The 21574-nt window shown below is 32.2% G+C and overlaps 2 protein-coding genes across 5 annotated transcripts in view; both read right to left on the reverse strand.

Moving 5' to 3' along the window:
• LOC129801744 (uncharacterized) overlaps positions 1-7251 on the reverse strand; it is a 28142-nt gene extending 20891 nt beyond the window's left edge. Inside the window, exons 1-2 of one of the 2 annotated variants that reach the window (XM_055847044.1) lie at positions 6647-7251; positions 6506-6565 (exon numbers count right to left, since the gene is read on the reverse strand). In XM_055847044.1, the coding sequence (XP_055703019.1) occupies positions 6506-6565; positions 6647-6961 (375 nt within the window). In that variant the 5' untranslated portion in view covers positions 6962-7251. The remainder of the gene's footprint in view (positions 1-6505; positions 6566-6646) is intronic. The other variant, XM_055847043.1, reaches the window with a different exon arrangement.
• Positions 7252-7446: 195 nt separating this feature from the next.
• LOC129801740 (solute carrier organic anion transporter family member 74D-like) overlaps positions 7447-21574 on the reverse strand; it is a 60199-nt gene continuing 46071 nt past the window's right edge. For all 3 annotated transcript variants that reach the window (XM_055847038.1, XM_055847040.1, XM_055847039.1), the window contains 8 exons: positions 16262-16572; positions 15839-16188; positions 15398-15572; positions 15069-15308; positions 12623-12940; positions 10632-11501; positions 9202-9378; positions 7447-9126 (listed from right to left, as the gene is read on the reverse strand). In XM_055847038.1, the coding sequence (XP_055703013.1) occupies positions 8987-9126; positions 9202-9378; positions 10632-11501; positions 12623-12940; positions 15069-15308; positions 15398-15572; positions 15839-16188; positions 16262-16532 (2541 nt within the window). In that variant the 5' untranslated portion in view covers positions 16533-16572 and the 3' untranslated portion in view covers positions 7447-8986. The remainder of the gene's footprint in view (positions 9127-9201; positions 9379-10631; positions 11502-12622; positions 12941-15068; positions 15309-15397; positions 15573-15838; positions 16189-16261; positions 16573-21574) is intronic.

Raw genomic sequence — 21574 nt, forward strand, 5'->3', positions numbered from 1 at the left:
ATAAAATGTTGAGTACTACAGAGCAATATACTATTGTTTTCAACAATTCCTCTCCTTGTTTGTGTTACTTATATTGTGAAAAATGTCGTTAAAGTACGATCTAATAAAATTCCTCAGTCATTCTTATCAAAAATCAGTAATATTATACACATATGTATGTATGTACTTTTTCGTCAGAAAGAGCAAACTTCTAAGTCAGCTTCATTGAGGTCTTTTTTCTCTTGTATGGTATGGGAGAGAAAAACAAGAATTACAAGAGGTAGGGAATTAGGTCAATCTGTGAGCAAAAGTTTTACTGTATCGAGTGTTCGTGAAAGAAAGCAGCTCCAAACTGTGAGTCAGCAATTAATTTGCCAAAGAAGTGGAATGGCTCTTTCACCTAAAGTATTACATTTTTTTTCAAATGTGTGGGATTTGATCCGTAATTTTTCGCTCCTATCTCATATCATGTCAGAGGACCAACTTCACCTACATTGCTACATATTTTAAAAAAGAAAATCTTCTTTCGTGAAAATTAGAAATAAAGTTAGAAATTCGCGTCGAATGCTTGCAATCATAAACTCAGTAAAATGCTTCTTAAGTCTCTAGCGTTTTAATTACGAGTATGTAGTTATATGAACTCAACTCTATAATAATTTTAGAGGATGTTTAACGTCCAGCATTACAATCTGAAATATATTCGATATTTGAATAGCTCAGCTACGAAACAAGAGAAAGAACGAAAAGAGATATCTATTTATGGTTTCGGCAGAAGTGGAAGTCGATAGATAGCTACAAATAAACTCCCTCATTGTGGAATACTCCTTATCACAATTATCCAACTTTGAATATTTGTGGCGTGAATGAAAGACCTCATGAGATGTTTCAACTTTTAGGAGCAAAATGATCACAATTTTGTGTAAACACCGCTGGGAGTGTAAAATAAAGAAAGAATTTTTTTATTTTGGCGCAGAATACGACAATATTAATTAATACAATTAGTTAATTCTAATACAATTTTAGCATGAAACAAAATCAAAGCTTTTCCAACAATATATCGCACTCCCATCATACTCCTATATCCCATCAAGCCCATTTTAATCATTTTGACTCTTTATTTATTAGTTTTCTTACATGATTTTTGGCTACGAAATTCAACTCATAAAAGGATTCGCACGACAGCCGAGTTCTCCAAGGTGAAAATAATTTCAGTTACCACTTGCTTTTCACTATTCTCGTATTATTGAATTCGAAAATAAAATCACTCACAAATAAATTAAAATTAAATCAACTGCGTAACCGGGAAAGGCTATTGGATTACAAATTAGTCTGTAGAGTAAAAGCAATTATACACTCAATTACAAAAAATGCAATATTCGTTTTTGGACACAGACGTATATTATAAATGTGTGAAATGAAAATGATGTAACGCATAGTGATGTTATCAGAGTGTTAAACATTTATTCGTAAATAAGATTGAATATTGAATTAAAATGTACTGCCTCCGTTCCGAAAAAAGTCGTACGTTTGCTAGTACATTTTATATGAAGAAATGTGCAACTTTTTTTGGGACAGAGGGAGTAACTCTTAAGTCATTTAATCATTAAACGATGATTGAATGATGTTGACTTTGCAGACAATTTTTATAAGGTCGTATAGTTAGACGCCTGAAATATTTTATCTAGAATTTTATTAATTAATTCTAGAATTTCATAAATAAGTAAATAAAATGTTCTGATTAACCTAGACCAGTTTATTGTAATGACAAGAAACGTAACGAAAGTAAACTATGTTAGAAAATTGCAGTATTTTATGTGAAATTTCTTTTATTTCCAATTTCAAGACACGTAGTCGAGTAAAAGTATATAAGTACCTGCGTACTTTAACAGTGTTTTTACGAGAAAAATCCATTTATTTAAACTACAATGACAAAATAAGACAAATCTGAGCATAATCTGAGCAAAAAAATATCATGTATGAACGAAATAAAATATAGTTATATATAAATAAAGTAAATCATCAAAATCGAATAAGAGTCGAGATAATTGAGGTTATGTGTTATGAAAATTTATTTTTCAACTAGCGGTGGTCCTACAGTAGACTCTCGCTAATTCGGCTCTTTTAAGATCGGGCTACTTTTTAATTCGGGCAGCGGTTACATTTGAAAAAAGTTTGTTGTTTCTTCAAGTTTGATTGTTATCAAATGAATCAAATATGCTCAAATTTGGCATGGTTTGTCTTAGTTTTGATGTGATTTTGCATTATTGAGGGATTTTCATGCAATTTACGTTATATATAAGTGTGTAAATTCAATATCTATATGCACATGAATAAAAAATCGTTGCATTTCAAAAAGTTTGTCGCCCGAATTTCTGTCTAATTCGGCTGACATTTCGGTCCCATATGCCTGAATTTGGAAGAGTCTACTGCAGAGGTGTGCAAAAACCGTTGAAACCGAATAAACGTCAAAATAAGTTTGTTCTGTTAGCGTTTTGACCATTGATGTACATGTTTCTTTTGACGTTTATTCGGTTTCAACGGTTCTTGCACGCCTCTGGTCTACTGTATACTAAGTTCAAACATTCTAGAAAATTGTAGTATAGAATTTGGTCACAAAGATCAAATTCGCTCAAATAGAACCGGAGATATAAGGTTTTGAAGTTCGTGAAACTTAACCGATTATATCGCTACGGACGGCAATATCTTTAGCCCATCATTATAGAGGAAACTGGTGTACCACCAAACAAGGATACCATCAAACACTGCGATTTTTAAATAGGTATTAGACTTCAGAGGCAAGAGGCAGGGATCTATACGAAATCATAAATAGGGGAGACTGGGGCAAAACTTGTCAAAACGCATATTTAATTCTTTCACGAGCTCTGAGAAAACTTAAACGTTTTATAATGAGCATATTCTTATAGAATATTTACTGTTCTACAACATTGCAGAAGACTATTTTCCTCTATCTCGAAAGAAATGTGATTTTCGAATCATTTTCTAAAAGTCAATTTTGTGGAGATTCTCAAAATTGCTGGGGCAAATTTTGTTAGTCTTCGGATAATTTGTGACGTTTTACTCTCGCAAACTTTAAAAATATCAAATAGACATATTTTTATAGGAAATTAATTTCTCTACAACTTTGTCAAAGATAATTTTTCTCTATCTTAACGAGAAATGTACTTAAATTGAGGTAATCAGTATTGATATTTTCTGTAAGCCAAATATTCCAAAAATAGGGCTCAAAATTTTATTATTTTTTATTGTGAATAATGCTTCCTCTAATCCCTTGAAACTTTGTAAGTTTAAGAAGGTTCATTAAGGCTATCTATAATAAAAATTTCAAGCCTCGGTCTCTTCTATTTTAGAAAATAGTGAATATTGAAATTTTCGTTTTGACAAATTTTGCCCCAGTCTCCTATAGGAATGCTTGTTCAGTAATAGAATGAATAACATAGTTCAAGTACTTTAGAAAAAAAATATCGTATAATTTTGAGATTTTGGTAATTTTACTTATTTATACCTATATCTACCTGGGAAATGAAAATAAGACAAGTTAAGTAAAATTTCACTACACCAGTGACAGTATTTTCCCTTTTCTGGAAAATTAAATTATTTTACCAAATTCTTATATGCATTAATATGTAGTTTATGTTTATACCCAGGACTATAACATGGGGTAAGCAATTTTTTTTTAAAATCCACGGTTTTCTTAAGAAATTCAATCAAAATCGTATCTTTCACAAGTGTTTGGTGGTGCCCAATTACCCTATTCTCGATGAAAAATTGCTGAAACACATTTTGGCAAAGTATGAGAGTGATCGGAGGACTTCAGATTTTGTAATGATTGGAAAGAGGGAAATAATAAATACGGGGTAGTTGTAAACACTACAATTTCTTAAATTATACAGATATTAGGTGAAATTCTTAACAATCTCACGTGCGATAATCCTACCAAAATTTCATGTCCTCCAATCGGGCTCAAACAAAATGTGTTTCGCCACTTCCTGATCACGAATATATGGGTGGCTACGTTCCCGGCCGTAAAACTCTCTTCCTTACAAATCAAATTTGTATGCAATCCGAGTTGCTTATAATAATAATAATAATAATAATGTTTATTGGTTTCTTTGTAAATTAGGCTCAGAGCTTCTATATACAACCATGAATGTTACAAATGTTAGAGCGGTTGGAATAACAAGTATTTTAAAAGTTGCTGTATGATGATAGGCTAGTCAACAGCTTGTAGGAGAAAACAAGAAATGCTTACGTTAAGAATCTCATCTACAATAATCTAGGCTTATCACTAGCTTTGACTTCAGATCGCCAGACCTATATGAATTCATAAATACTATAGGCATCCTTGTCCATTGCAGAAATAGTCGACATGAATCCGAGTAGTGTGGACATACAGTAGAGTCTCGTTATAGTCCATATTTGGTTTCAGATTTGACACTTGGGTCGCACTATAGTCCATGTAATTTTTTAAAATTATCAACGACTTTTAGTATTGAAATTGCTCGACGGCTTCCACTTTCTTTGCGATTGTGGTACTTGTCCTCGCTCTCTTCATTATCGATCACAATTATCACAACTACTCAATAAAGTTTGCCAAAAATATTAAAATAATTATGACAACATTGCATGTTGCGTACTAAAAAAAACATAACCTAACTTAAAATTAGTGTTTTGAAATCAACGGTCGATAAATTGTGGACTATAGAGCGATGGCCTATAGCGAGACTCTACTGTAAATAATATAAATATCAGTGTTTCGTACCACCTCATATTTACTACTACGACTACTACCCCAGTCTCCCCTAGAAATATTTTAATTCTATGTCATTGTCTAATTAATTGTCAATATTTTTAAAATCTATCTCTCATAAATATTTCATGCGATTAAGTAATAACGTGTGTAAATATATATATAAAACAATGAAAACAGCTTTGTTCTTTTTATTACGTTCAAAAATTATTATTAAAACATATATCTTAATAAAATCGTATTTAGAATGAAATCTGTATAGAAAAAAAGAAGAAAATATTTTTGTACTTGAATTTACAAACAAACATGTATAGTGAATGAGGACTTGTCATTATCTTAATAAAAATGATAAAAATACTTTGAAGTAAAATAATTATGAACTGCAAATAATGAGCAATTGTATTGAAGTGCACTGTTTAATTACTGAACGACTTATATTGATGTAAGTGGAGAAAGAAATTCATTAAAGCAAAAGATGGCAGGTTAATCAGTTGATACTTTTATTATGGGTATCAGAAGCATAGGATGATTTGTTAGCACATGTTTTTCACTTCTCACACCTTCCATTTGTTTTTTTTTTCTTCCTCGATATCTGTTATTTTTACTTCATATTTTCCTTCATTTATCAGGAAATTTTCTCTCTTTTATTCAAAATATAACAATGTAATGCTACTGACAATGAGAATTAGTAAGTACATATATGTTACAAAATGTCAACTTTTAAAAAGTCATGAAATGAAAAAGAAAGTAACTAATAGTCTTTTAGAGGTAGAAAATCTAACAATTTATTATATAATGGCACGTTTCTCAAAACTTAGGTACAGAAATAGAAATATAATACTTCCAGGTCAAAATGAAATAAATGGCACTGTATGTAATATAAAGGCCCAGAGAGCGCAGGTAGTGAATGACCCCAAAGTGTCTCAATTTCTGCATATAATTTCTTGTTATAGGAATGTATTCATGTTTTCAAGAATAAAACTGAATCTAGAAGGGTATCCCTTCAAAATTCACTGATAATAGCTTGATAAACTGTAAGTGTAAATAAATGCCAAAATTTCCAGAATATCTGTGAGGGAATTTTCACAAAAATTGCGCAATTCAAATTATATATTTTGTATGTAGGCAGTATTTACATAGGTAACAAAAAACATGTACTTTATTCCAATCAGACATACATATAAAAATGTGCAATGATTTTTAATAAAAAAAAATGACATTTTCATAATATTTGTGTAAATTCCGTTCCTGAACGTAATACAAGAAGAAACTTTAAATTTGGTCTTTCTTTTGATTATATTTTCTACATTGGAATGTTGCACTATCAACCGCAACTCTGAACATGAGCAAAATGCGGAAGAGTTAAATTATTGATAGATCTCACATGAAGACAACTTTCGGATTCCTCAGAGTGTAGGTGAAACGAGTCAGTCATCCAGAGGGATTTTTTACAGAGAATCTTTTGGAAAAATTATTAATCTAACAGACACCAACTTGCATTTAGTGACACACATAAAAATAAATCTTGAGCATTAGGCAATCACTTATTTAGCATTTTATGTAATGGAAAATTTTAAAATTTCGCGAATACACTTTCAATTTATTAAAGAAGAAGTTGTAACTAGTAATATTCATGAATCTCTAACAATAAATACAAGTTTTATTTTTTAATTGAGCTTCGAAAATATTAAATATTAAACTAATAGTGGGGGTGGGGTATAAGTATATTTTATAGATTAGTTAAAATATAAAACTTACCTTTCTGAGGCGCAAAACTTCGCATTCAGATGAATCAGGAGCATTTCTTGAAGATATACACTGAATATGAGAAACACAATTTGAATGGACACTTTTATATAAGAAGTTAGCTGTTTTTCCATTCAACACATTTAAATTTACCTGAGAATTCAACCAGAGATTCTTAACATCCAATGGAGTAACTTCTACACTACTGCTAGATCCGTTGTCATGATTAGTCTCTTCGGGAGATAATTCATCAGAAAGTTTAGATATTTCCTTGTCTGTGGAGTCCTTTGCATGAGAAGTACCTCCAAAATTAAGGGGTATATCCAGTGATCTTGTATAATTTGTTTGATTAAGTATCAGAGATCTAGCAAAAGAACTCTGAAAGTATTGACACTGAATCCCAGATTTGAGATCGAATTCTGTCTTTGGAATTCGCACTTCATTACTCTGAAGTTGTGTATCCATCATAATTTCTTCAAATTTTTACACACTCATAAAGTACAATTGAAATCACTTGATACTTGAGAAACTTTGTCTAGCTACAATTTTTTCAGTTTTTCTACAATATCATTAGCAAAAAAAAAATCCCGAATGCAGTGTTCTTTCCTTTCACAGAGAAAAAATGGGAACTAAAAACTATGAACGGTAAATACTGAATCAGTTAATAGAGTCTCTTCACACAAGTCTACATGCTACGGAATCACATAGCCGAATGAAATAAGTCGAAATGTAGAAATTCCCACTCTCTAAACATATTATATATATAGATAGATATATAAAGTGTTACCAACCACAAGTTTCCACAAGTTTCTTTGCTGAGTTCGTATTTTGTGCTTTACAACAGATGGCAATCACTGACCAGTGTAAAATATAGTTTCATACGTTCATATACACAGCTTTTAACGGAAAACTTTAAAAATTAATATAAAAAATTGCAAGAAAAAAAGTTGTTATATATTGATATATTCTTTTTATTCCTTTACTTTTTATCCGCGTGTTACTTTCACATTAATTTTATTACTAAATAATGCTCTCTCTCTCTTTGAGTTCAAGCAATAAAGAGCAATAAAGAAAATAACTTTTTATTTTCTATTCTTGCCAAAAACCAAATCTGTATGACTCTTGTCAAGACGAACTATTACAGTATAGGTAATCTACGGTTAGTTTATAGCTTAAAAAATATATATATTTCATATAAATCCACTGAGGTATAAAAAATCGCTTCAAAATATTTGAAATATAAACAGAATTACTACTAAAAATATTACACATCAATCGTAAAGAAATATATTTTTTTTTAAAAATTTCTGTTACTGGCATGAAAAATACACAATTTATGGTATTTTTGTTATATTCATTACCTTAAAACATGAATATTTTTCTTTATTTATAAATTATTCTTCTTTTATTACAAAACAGATCGGCAGTTATTTGGATTGTGGTTGAATTGTTCAGAGGACAATTTAAAGTTTTTTTTTTTACATCTCAACTTTTAATAGAAAAATTCAGTTACAAATTGATATAGAACGATTTTTATATAAAAAGTTTACATTTACTCTATAAAAGACGGAAAATGTAAGCATACCTATTTACACTGTAAGACTTTTTTTTTCATAAATTCAAATATAGCATTGACTATAACAGAACTAAAATAAAATCATCACTAGCTGAAAGTTTATGGATCTCATATTTTGAAAATATAATTTCATTTCTGTAAGGTATTTCATTCACAAAATACTCAATAATATGGCACAATATTTTTTTTATCTCAAATATTTTCCTTGGCCATTATTCCAGAGAGAGAAATTGCGAGTACATGTCAACATGTAATTTGAAAATAAAATGTTTATTTAACAGTATTGTTGTAATTCTCACGGAAACAATTTAAAATTACACATTGCCCCTTTTTTTCTTTAAATGAGAAATTTGTATAAATTATAGATACACTGAGACTAGCACAGAGATTAAAATAAAAGCAAATTTCAATATAAAACGATACCTGTTTAAGACATAAAGAAATTGTCTAATTTATTGTCAGAAGTTTTTTTTTTGATTATTGAGATTTTCATTTACTCACGCAATTATATAAGAAAAACTTGTAAAGGAAATTATAATATAATAATAATAATAACACATTTTTTCTCATCTAAAATAAAAAAAAACTATAGAAAAAAAGAAGCCAAGAGAAACCTATTTACTGTAATTCTGAGTAATAAAAAAAAGAAACTTTACAACTATTTTGTAATATTCTAAAATCAAAAATTTTACAATTATTCATCTTTTCATATATTTCACTACACATTTCGTCTTTCACTAAAACCTTTTTTCTTGTTAGTATTGTATTTTGCTTAGTGACGACTTAAAAAGAAATCATCGTATATTCGATGTTATTTCCTACATAAATCAGCAAGTTTCTTTTGAAACTCAATGCATCTATATACAATATTATCAATATTATGTAGCTATTGTAAATTTATAAACAAAAATAACTTCTTAAACACGTGATTCAGGCACTGTTGATTTCTCTTGGTCAGTCTCTGAGTTGGACCCAGGGTCGATATCAATTCGATGTGCTTTTTTCCACACGACCAAGTCCATGAGGAAGGCAAGGGCCATTATTCCGGCAGTGGCTCCTATAACATAATATACATCATGAGAATCAAATTGAATATAAAACCACAAATTTCAACACACAAATTATCACGTACCGAGAAAAAGATGCCGGAAAGTTGTGATATTGTAAAGTGAGCAAGCGCCAGGCTTACCACACACCGTTTCCCATACGAGGCATGCAGAATCCACAACGGCTCCATAGATGATCGGACAGGGTACATTTCCAAATAAGCCAATAGCAAATTGTATTATACCCATTGCCATGGCTTTATCTGCAAAAGAAAATCATGTGTTTAATGAATGAATTTCTTTTTTGATCTACGTTAAGCTGGCTATACATTAGAAATAATTTATTGAAAAATTTCATTTCAATGTCAAATATTGACAAGGATTGCCTCCACATTGCAAAGATTTATTGACATAAATGTTTCAATATTGAAGAAAATTATCCAGTGTGTAGGCAAATATTGAAATATTTGTTTCAATATGGAACATTTTATTCAATATTTTATTTCATTATTTTGAATGGCTACAAACTAGGCCAAATCATTTCAATAAAAAATTTCAAAGTCACATTGAAATAAAATTTCAAAGAAATTCTAAATATCAAATTGATTTGATATTTCTTTCAATATTTTTTAATGGTCAGGAATCTTCGTCCTTCAGAACACCACAGAACTGCTGGATTTTCCTTGTTCATGAATGAAAACACATCCAAGATCAAAATCCAAGTCAAGACACATCTCTCCTGCTTTCTCCAGAAAAATCCCAGATTCTTGGAATTTGGTTATATATTTTGTTCAATCTCCTCAAGAACCCAACTTGGTCAACACTAATCACCTGCTTCCTCCAGAAAATCTCAGAACTTCTGGGATTTTCTTGAATATTATGCCAAAAACACTTCAGATACCTTTTGTGGTCAGAGGATTCCTGGAGCTTCCTCCAGAAAATCCCAGATCCTCTGGGATTTTCTTGTATATTATGTCAAAAACACTTCAGATTAAAAACAAAAGCCAAATTTAATTAATAACTTGAATTCTCACAGACTTTAAGGATCATGCATCGTATCATACCGTGTGGCTACAACCACAAGCCTTCGTTCCCTCTGTAGGATTCCAATTCATATCATAAAATTATCCTTATATGAAGTGGGATTTCCTGGAGAAAGCTCCAGGAATCCTCTGACCACAGAATGTATCTGAAGTGCTTTGGGCATAATGAACAAGAAAATCCCAGAAGATCTGGGATTTCCTGGAGGAAGCTCCAGAAATCCTCTGACCAACTTGGTTATTTTTGGGTGTTCTTGAGAAAATACGAAAGAAAATCTCAGAATATCTGTGAATCCCTGACTAGACTGGTGTTTTTAATATTTAATTTTTAATATTGAAGTCAATTTGTTCAGTGTGTAGGCAATTATTGAAATATTGGTTTCAATATTCGCTTCAATATTGAAGTTACTTTTCAATGTCACTTTGAAATGCTATTATTTCAATAATTTGTCTAATGTGTAGACAGCTTTACTGACCTTTGGGATCTGTGCAGCGCATTATAAGTAGCATACTGCCTACTTCAGATGTGCTGTGCATGAAGACAAAAAAAGAGAACAATGAGATAAATAGCCAAAAGTTTTTGCAGTTACCATCACAGTAACCACTAACGGCGTCTGGTAGATGAGGACTGTCGAGATTTGGTGGAATGCACTGGCAACCCGTGAAGGTCATTTGACCATTTTCGGTAATACTTCCGTTGCATCCGGCGTGGCAAGAGGAGAAATATGTTAGACCATTTGAGCCACAAATGGGTGAAAATCGATCCAAGTCACACTGACACGTGAGATTACATGTAGGCTCAAATTTCGCCAGCGGTGCACGATTTTCTGGCTTGAACCCCACTAGATCGTCCATTGGGCAACCTACAAACATGAGAATTGCCATACCGCAAGCATAAACCATTGCTGTGAAAGCAATCCATGCAGCAACAGAACGTGCCGTTGGACTAAATTTGAGAATCACCACTCCACTGATCACAATTCCTACGCCCATTACTAGGATACCACCAACACCTGAGATCAAATTCGCATCGTGAGCCGTTAACCGAAATTGAGATTCCATATATTTAGGCAGGAAGGTGTAGAGACCGGCCACAGGAAGCAGATGAAGTACAGATGATGCAGTACGAAACATGAGGATATCATTACGAAGTTGTCGCCTAATTGTTTTAGGAAAGTCCTTAAGTTGTGGCGTTTTGTACTCCTCCTCTTGTTTCTCCATCTTCTTTTGAGCCTCGATGGCTCGCATTTTTTCAGGTGGTGGTATTCGGTTTCCACGCAAATGTTTGGGAAAAGAGAACATTGCAAGTGATGTAAGTGCCATTAATGAAGATACCAGCACAAGACCTACCAAGATAAAAAAAACAGAAAAAATACCATGTGAAAATATGAAACATTACAACAACGCAGTAAAATCTTAAATTTTAAATTATTCATTTGAAAATGAAGAACTTGAGGATACAAAAAAAATCCATAAAGCATCATTCTAGAAAATCAACTTGGTCAAATCGGTTTTTAAAAAAAGATGTTTTCCACCTTATTAATACGCAAAAAGGGAACGATGTGTGGCAATAAATAAACAACTCCAAAAGGAACGTAAACAAAATTGGAGTATAAAAATTCAATTAAATTCCATACCAAGTAACACTCTCAAAATACATGTTTTGCACAGTTTCACCATTTTTGGGTGGTTATTTCAATTTGTTTTTCGTCTCTTCTTTGTCTTACTTATTTATGGTCGGAAAAGAGAAAAGTAGACTATACAAAAAAAAAAGTTTTTATTAAAGATTGAGATTAAAATTTGGCTTATGATGAAAAAAATTCTCTATAAAAAAGTAAAATAGGGAAATTCGCATTTTCTATTTCTTTTCTTTCCTTATATGATTAATAATAAACTTCCTCAGGCAATTTCATGATATCTCCCTATATAATATCAATGATCAATCAATGATATATTTTGTACTGTTTCTTTTGTTTTAGATTTTTCATCTGCACCAATCAAAAGAAGAGGGGAAATCAAAAGAGTAAAATTATAATATTAAAAATATTTCCAATTCCAGGGAATCTATACATAATTATTTATACAGATTTTTGATCATGCTTTGCGTACAAATGCAGTGAATATTTTTTTTTAAAATAATGTGTCATCTTGAAATTTTGTACGAAAAAAGTATGAAGTAAAGCGGTTGAAAATCAATGACTTTTTATTAAAAGGTTCCCGATTGAAGGGAAAAAACAATCGCTTAAAATTGAATAACATAAACATACATCCAATGGATGTTATATACGTTATATCAAAAAATTGAAATCTTAGTGTGTGGTCTCTTTGGTTAATGACCTGGTCAGACCTTTAAAATATATTCTTTCATTGTATATAATTTCACGTGATTAACCATCCCACTTTAAAGCAAAATTTCTTCCCTTTTAACATCTTCTTTCTGACAAAAAAAAAGTGACAAACTACTTACCAAGCCACCACGCTCCCACCCATTTTGGATCAGAAGGTCCAATTCCAGGATTCACTGATATATTCACATACACGCGTGTGCAGAAAGATCCCAAAATGAAACCAGCTGCTGGTCCTAAGATTCTCACGCCGATTGTTATAGCAATGTAAATGGGTGATTCACGACTGGCCACATTGTCGTCTATGTAGGGTATACCTAGGGTTGACACAGCTGTTTGACCAACACCCACACCCAGAAGACTTACGAAGAATATGACCAGCACCACCGTCGTGAGCTGTGAATGATTCTCCTGCTCTACTAGGATATCATCCTGACAATCTGCAAATAATACATAAAAACATTGTTATATAGGTCAATAAACCTCATTTGGCCTATTTAAGCCCTTCAACATTCTAATGAAAACCAGCAAGTTACAGCGAGAAAATAAAAATTAAATTTTTAGGTGTCCAAAAACTGGCCAAAAATTTTTATTTCTCCATAAGAATAGGGTAAGTGTGCCAAATTTCGGCATAGTTGCATGCAAGCGTCAAAGTCTTAAGTTTGAAATGTAATATTTTAAATACAAATTGATTTTTTTAATTCTTTCTTCTGAAAGAGTGTTGCTTGGAACCTTGTAAAGAGTTTACCGTCTTTATTTACTCTAAAATAATTCTTAATACATTTTAAAATGAATAAAAATGTAGGCATATCTTTGGTGCCCTATTTCGGCCACCTTCATTCTCATAGTTCCTTGCCCTTCGGGAATTCTTCCAATATCTTTTTACGTCATCTCGTTTGTCGTAGCTAGGGTGGAATCACCAGTTCTCGCCAGTGCCCCACTTCTCGCCACTTACATTGAAATCGCTATTTTTCACAATTTATGAAATAAATGAGTCGCAATTTTTTTGTACTGTTTCTGCTTCTACGCATAGAATCGAAAAATAATAATTATTCGTTTTGGATTCACGATTTTGATCACTTTTTAGAGCAATATTTTAAGCAAGTGCATCGAATCCAACATCTCTTACCAAATGTACTAAGTGTCGGCAAATTTTCATCAGGCCAAAAATACCTATTTGGGTAAATAATTTGTCTATTGAATATTTAATTGCACTTGTGGAATACATAAAATTTGTATTTAGTCAATTAATATTTCATTTTATATTATTTTTGTATAAAAATGAGGCATGGCGAGAAGTGGTAATATTCTGGAATTGATTTTACCACCTGTCGCCATATCTTTTCAATAGGCGACGCTAACTTCACTTCGTACATTCTCAGTTGTCAAATCTGCAGTGTTTACTTTCTGCAAAAGCCCCATAATTTGATTTCTCAAATAAAAGTGAAGAAAAATCATTTAAAGAGAGTAATAATAAAGTGATCACAAGGAAAGAGAAATGGTGAATGTATTCTTTTCATAGCATTGCCTAAAATAACCGAGTGTGGTTCTTTTCAAGTGGGTGGCGAGAAGTGGTTACAAATTTTACAAAACTGGCGAAAAGTGGTAAAAAGTGGCGACGAAATGGTTATTTTTGCATTATTAATAAAAATCAGTTTTTTAAGTAGTCCAGCGTTATGTTCTAGGATTATTGTTTTCACGTATCTAGAGCCAATACATCTAAGTAACTTTGTGTCAAATTTGACTTATTTTGTAACAAGGATTCAAAAGTTATGATTAAATGAATTTAATTTTTTCCTAAACATGGCGATAGCCGGTTATTCCACCCTACATTTTTTGTTATTCTTTTGCATTGTATAATCCCTAGTTCATGGAAATCCCTAAAAGTTCATGGAAATTCGAGGAACAAAAAAGGTGGCCGAAATTGCAGGCTGGCTGGAATTAGGCACACTTACCCTACGTGTATTTAGAGATTGAGGAGAGATGAAACACAAAAAGGCAACACTTCCGATGTGAATTTTGATTAAAATTCTTCAAAATCTTTTAAAGTTAATCTGAAGATATTGGTTTCTCTAAATTTCAGATAAGACTGACTTGATAGACTCAGTGCAATTGTCATCGAAGTATATGAAAAACATTTTCAACAAAATAAATCATTTCTGAAAAATTAAAATAAACTCCAATAAATTCAATGGAATAGCATTCTTATCGAAAAACGGTTCATTCTAAATTAATAAAATTAAAAAAAAACATTTAGCTAAAATTAGGGGTGTTCCACCTCACCCGAACTTTTATTGAGTGCCTCAAAATGCCATTTTTTTCAAATCTAATTTTTCCAAGTTAGGTTTTTCATTTAGGATTTCCTAATACTGATATCTTAAATCCATCAGAGTCTTCAAATGACAAACCAGTGAGACTCGTCTTTGTCTCGCGTTAAAAACGTATCCGCAATATTGAATATAAAAAAGATGTTCCATCTCTCCTCTAATGACTATATGAAAATTAGAACTATATGAAATAATTATGTTATTAAGAAATATGTTAATAATACATTAATTTTATATATACCTCCATCAGACCCATAGCTGCTGTTAAATTCACTAGCTAAACAGAGGTTGAGGTTTGACTCGGAGAGAAGGGTGCTTGTTGCGGAACTTGTGACTAGTGAAACACCCTGAGATGCACCATCATACACTCTAGAATTTCCACTGCCGCCGTTAAAAACATTGCTCGCATGTAAAAGTTGATCACCGTAGATAAAATGGGGAAGTGTGCATCCAAAGGAGGCAATTGCAAAGAGCACCATACCTGGAAATATATTTGGGAAGCAATTTATAAAAAAATATTTATATCACACAATATTTCCTTTAGAGAAAAAGAAATCGATTGATACTCACCACAGGCAATCCATCTGGGTCGATGTCCTCGACCGGCGTAATAGGTGAGAAAAAGGGCGGTGCTGATTTGACCTACTTCTGTGGCACTCATCAGCATGCCCGTAGTCTTGGATTTAATCTGGAACAGCTTCTCAATTGTTGTTATCACACTCACGAAATATGTATAGTACATTCCCTGGAGAAAGCAATAATGAAGTTTTGCAGGATATATTGAAACATTCATATATATTCAGAAAAATATTGATTTCCTAACTTCAAAAGTTCATTGTACTTTGTGGGTATTTATTCTGAAGGATCATTGATAATGCAACAGATAGAAACAGATTTTAATTCCTATTAATTTAGGAAGCAATATTCAATTTTAGTGGTAAATTCACAAGTATGAGAAAGAATTGTGGATAATTAATTAGGAAAATGTTTGTTTCAGAAAATTTGCCTCACCTGCAAAATCCACGCCAGCAAAAACACAACCATGAATACGTGCGTAGTGGCAAAGCTGCGAGCCCATTTAGGCTTGCATGATCCAATTCCACAGCTTGTGTCATCGTCTGGAGTCAGCCGGCGCCCTGTTAGAGGATCTGCCTCTGCACCCACTTTGTCTGTATGGCCATTTTTATTAGGTTGCGCGAACACAGTTTTTCCATTGAGCAATAGGGAACCATTGTTATTGCCCTGACCAGTATGCATTCCATTGGACTGTTCCTCATTTTGTGGTAACTCTCTCCAACCACCATTTCGGGTGTCTTTATTTGGGATCGGCTGGTGACTGTTGGCGGCATGATGCGATGGACCTGACCAGGTAAATAAGAATAATAATAAAATAATACACTGTCGAAGAGAATTTTTACATGTTTTTCATATTACCCTTTGACCAATCATTATTATTGGCTAGTCGATCGTCAGTGGGTAAAAGTGGAGTCCACGTGTGGCAACCATTCACGTTCTTTGTGATGCCATTGCGACCATTCTTCAAAGGTGATGTGTGAGGGGACGTGGATAAGACATCACTAAACTTTTTGCCTGGATCTAAACCACTGTCTTCGGACTGGGGAAGTGGTTGCCAACCACGTATACCCGGCATAGCATCTATTGATGGCACTCTCGTGTCCGATCGAATATCGTCCTCAGGACTCATTCCTCTAAGCAGGATTTAACTACAGGAAGATCACAGATTTCTGAGAAAGAATCAGTAATAAAAGAATCTTTGTTGTTTAATATATTTTCCAAAAATTTAACAAGTATTTAAATAAAATACATATATTGAATTGATATATTATTTTGTTAACATAACTGACCGAAATAATAACAAATAGGGTCATGACATGTTGTGAATTTCTTGTATGAAAAATTCCGAAGAAACAATCTTTGATTATGGTGGATGATGTCTCAAGATGAAAATAAATACATACATACATTAACTAAACAATATTTTAAAAAAGAACCTTATCTGTAAAAATATATTAATTTTCCGGTGTGTGTATGTATATCAAGCTATAAAAATTATTTTTTACTATATAGAAAATCATGAGAGTTACATGAAAATCAATATCAATTTTCATATACATACACTTCACTTAAATCACTTCGCAACTATAATTGCATACATTCAAAATCATTATACATATTGTTTGAGAATACTCTAAAATTGTTATAACAAGAATGCCAAAAATATTGCATTGATAAAATTTTCATGAAAGCATCTAACAACTGAGGTGAAATCATTAATTGCATAACTCGGTGACCGGGAAAGAGATATATACATACATATATACCTCACGTTAGATTTCTATTTGGAGAGTATAATAGAATGAAAAAAATTCAATAGTGGAATTTTTATTCAAGTATTAAAGACACGTCGCTCCTCTTTTGTATATAAGGTGTATAACTGTGTTGTGATATATTATAATTCCGCTAATCAAAGACGACGTAGTTGGTGCTAATTTCAATGACTAACAAAATTGCTAACCAGTGCGTATTAGACGCCATTTACTGTGTCACAGACCTTTTCTTAGTTTCCTGAACAAAAATATACTACAGTACTAAAAGCTATTAAACTAATTTTGTAAAGTAATAAATTATTAAAAATTATGTACCTATTTACATAGATATAATTAATTATTTTCTAAATTTTAACCATTTAGGTAATTTTATTCAGAAAATAGTTTTGCTTCCGATTCACACTTATGTTTGAAATCTAAAATAAATAATCCAAAAATATTTATTGCATACGAAATACGAAAAATATATTAATTCTTAGTGCTATCTTCTCATTGTCTATTCTGCAGATATTTGAAAATTAATATATATTCATATTATTATTAATTGATAAATTGCACTAAAAGTGAGCAATTAGTTTGATCTTGAGATGGTAAAGTCACTTTCTGATTCGTCTATTTGACCAATGTGACGAGTAAAACTACACAATCATTGAGAATCAGCGGTCGCGTGCAGTCTGACACGCTGATCAAAAAATTAAGTAAAATTTCTCTTTCAACGACGTTTGATTTAATTTTATTCATTCCTTTCTATTAAACATGGTAATATATTAAACATGGTCATATTTTTAATAATATCATATTACTACTGCAAGCAATTTAAAAAAAAATAATAAAGTTTTTTTTTTGTGATTTTATAATAAATATGTGTCATCAGAAACAAACTGCGTAAGTGAGACCGGGGCACAATTAGCCACCAAATGAAATTTTTCATTGTGTATAATTTGTACTAAAAATATTTGTATGAAGCTGATAAATATTTCAATGAATAGGAAGGGAAGTATATATTTAGAATAAAGAATGGTTTCTTTAATATTCCTTCGCAGGCAAACTTATAAGGTACCACTATCTAATACTATACGTGGCTAATCTGCCCCGGTCTCTCTTACAAGTTTTTCCATCCTTTTTTTTATGGAAAACGTATAAAAAGTATTAAGTCTCGTCGTTGTTTGTCAACAGAGTGGCTAGACACTGCTTGACACCATCTGGAGATTCTGCAAAAATAACACTTCATTTGACCTTCGCCTTGAGGAATTATATGAATGCGTGATTCAAAAATAGCACTCAACTCATATGATTATTATATGATCATAATATGCAGGCGGGAAGCCGTTTTTCTCTATAAATTAAATAAAACACCTATATGTTATAGGTTTAGTAAACATTTAAAAAAAACTTATTATGCATTTTTAGGTATCTGAAATAATAATAATGGATTCCAACCTAAATACTTTTAGCTCACTCATTATTCACGAATAGTGTTTTTTTTTTCAAATTTCATTATTACCATAATGAGTTTTTTTCTTATGTGTGCTTCCCCTGTTTGCCTCTTATTGGTTGGGCTTAATCATTTCTTAATCATTCACTTCTAATAATTTTGTCGAATTTTCGGAGGGAGCTCCGACCGAATGCGGCTACACAATTTATGGAACTTTCAATCCTAAAAACTTTACCTTTCTACAGAGCTTTCGACGCGCTCCAGGTATTTCTCAGTGAGTGGCTAGAATCAAAAATTATTTCAAAGCTTTTAATTCTTAGAAGTGGGGGTCTCAGTGGCGCAATAGGAAAGACCGTGGTTCTTGGGCGGATGAGATCTCTGACTCGACTCTCACAGCTGTGAGTTCGAGTCCCGCCCGGTGCAAAGGTGTGAATGCTTAGAAAAAGACATTTTCACTGTGATATAACGTAATAAAAATGCACCGCCTCTGCCCAAAAATCTCCGGGAGCATGGAAGAAGCATCCACATCGCAGGGAAGGCGCTCCTGGGCGGTCTATACATGAACTTAGCGGATTCTTCCAACACGGGATAGAACAATATAACATGATTACATTGTACAAATATCTCGATACCATTAATAATAATAATTCTTAGAAGTTTTTCACTTTTAATAAATATCACAAATATGTTCCTGCGATATAGGATTATTGACTTTTACCTTATTTTTTTTTTAATTTGGACTTTTACACTATACTTTCTGTATACTTTCACAGTGGAAAAAAAAAACATTTTTTATATTGAAACGACCCTATTTGACAAATGCTATAGTATATGCTATATGCAAAAAATTATACATTAGCCAAATACAAAAAAAAATCTTTTCTCCAATTATTATGCCTAGAACCTTATCTCTAGAGGCCAAACGGTTAGAGATCCATGGCTTTGATTGGATGGAACCATGGCTTTGATTGGGAAAATAAATATAATAATAATAATAAAGATAACGCCTTGGGACCTTCAAAGGACCCTCCCCCCATAAGTCGATCCAGGGTCGTTAACATATCACTCACCCCCTCCACCCCTCTCCTTCCCCATCAAAACCATGTTTTTTGGGCTTTTTGGGACTTCTCGAAAACGCTTCGTGCGATTATTTTCAAATTTTGGATGCTTTAATGGTGCTAATCCAATGAAAAAATGAGCATGTTTTTTTAGCACGTTACTGTTCTCAAGTACTAAAAAAAACCATATGTGTTAAATTTAAACCGGTCAATTTGATCGGGTCTTGGTAGATTGACACCCTACTCTGTACCATTTGGGATATGAAATTTGAACATCTCTGTTTACAATAAAAGGTATATTACAGAAAAAACGTTATATTAATTATATTTTACTAGATACATTAAATAATTTTCAACATTTTGGCAAAAGTGTCAATAGGGGTTCCCTGTCGAACAGACGTTCCTCCGACCCTATATTTTCAAAGTTTTTTTTTTTTTTTTTTTTTTTTTAAATAGCATATGTGACTTCATTAACATAATTATAAATAATAATTGAATTAAAAAAGGGTATTAACTGTAAAATAATAAACACATATCAACTATTGTTGTGAATTTTGTATAAATTAAATATGTTTTACGCAATATTTCTTTGGGTTTTTTAAGCCATTATAATTTTTTTGTAAAAGAAAATTGATGGGAAGGATTTCATTTCTTCAGTTTATGTATTCAAAATGCATATTACACAATATTTTTGTGTTGAATAGAAAAATCTCAATTAAATAAAGATTTCTATGTAGACATTCTTGGTGTGTGAAAATTTAGGACATTGACTCTGGAATTTCCCAGAAATGCTTCTTGACTCATATTATGCCATTCACTTCCCTTGAACGCACCAATCATTTTGATTTTCGTGCAAATGTAACTTCCACAACCGAGCTTTTTTCTTCATCTTTTCTCAATCGTCTCGTGTTGAATTTGAGAAGGTGTAAATAAACAACAATTTTCGTCTTTTGCGATCATTACCCTCTCTGGCCAATTTCTATATATTTTCGCTGAAGCATTCATTCACAAGAAAGAGGCTTTCTTGTTTAAATATAATAATTCCAATGAAAATTTTTTTTCGTACCAATATTTTCATAAGCGAGTGAAGGATGCCTAATGGGAGACATTTTTAGCTGAGATTCTTTACAATCTCAGCTTTTGTGGTCACAGGTGAAATCAGATCTCATCAGATCGGGCCCAAATTTTGTATTCACACGTTTTGACACTCATTAGATCACGAATATCATAGGGGAAAGTGCCCATGCTTTTCACGGTCCCAAGCTTTACAATGGCTAAATTTTTCCTATGTTTCTCAATAAATGTAGGGGAAAGTGTCTTGTGTTTAAAATATATTGCATTCAACTCGGGGTGCTTGCCACTCGGAATCTCGGAATGCGTGAAAATTCGATTGTGAATTGAATTTTGGGGGTAAAGGCTCACGTCGAGCCAATTTAATCCATTTCGATGGCCGAGAACCGTTTGCTCAATGGGATTATTTACCTCCAAAATTCAATTCACAATCGAATTTTCACACATTCCGAGTTGCAAGCACCCCGAGTTCCAAATTCCCCGAGTTGCACGCATTTCGAGGTCAACCGTAAAGAATTACAACTACCATAAGCTTATCTAGGCTTATCACTGGTTTTTCCTTCACTGTCGGTACAGAAGATTCAAATTCAGCACAAAAATATATTTCTTTTTTTTTATGTTTTGGTAGCTCCATACATCTTTACTCCATAATCGTGTACAGCTTAAAATGAAGCGATACATGTTTGTAGACCTCTTTTCATGAATTCCCGCGGGATCAAATTAATCAGGAATAATTTTTTAATTTAAATTTTTAACACTAGGCCATTTTTATTTTCTTAGATATTGTCTTCGTTTATGTATTGTGCCGAATGTGCTTTCAAAGTGCCTTAGGGCT

The sequence above is a fragment of the Phlebotomus papatasi genome, chromosome 2 (assembly GCF_024763615.1).
Source record: "Phlebotomus papatasi isolate M1 chromosome 2, Ppap_2.1, whole genome shotgun sequence".
Taxonomy (NCBI): Eukaryota; Metazoa; Arthropoda; class Insecta; order Diptera; family Psychodidae; genus Phlebotomus; species Phlebotomus papatasi.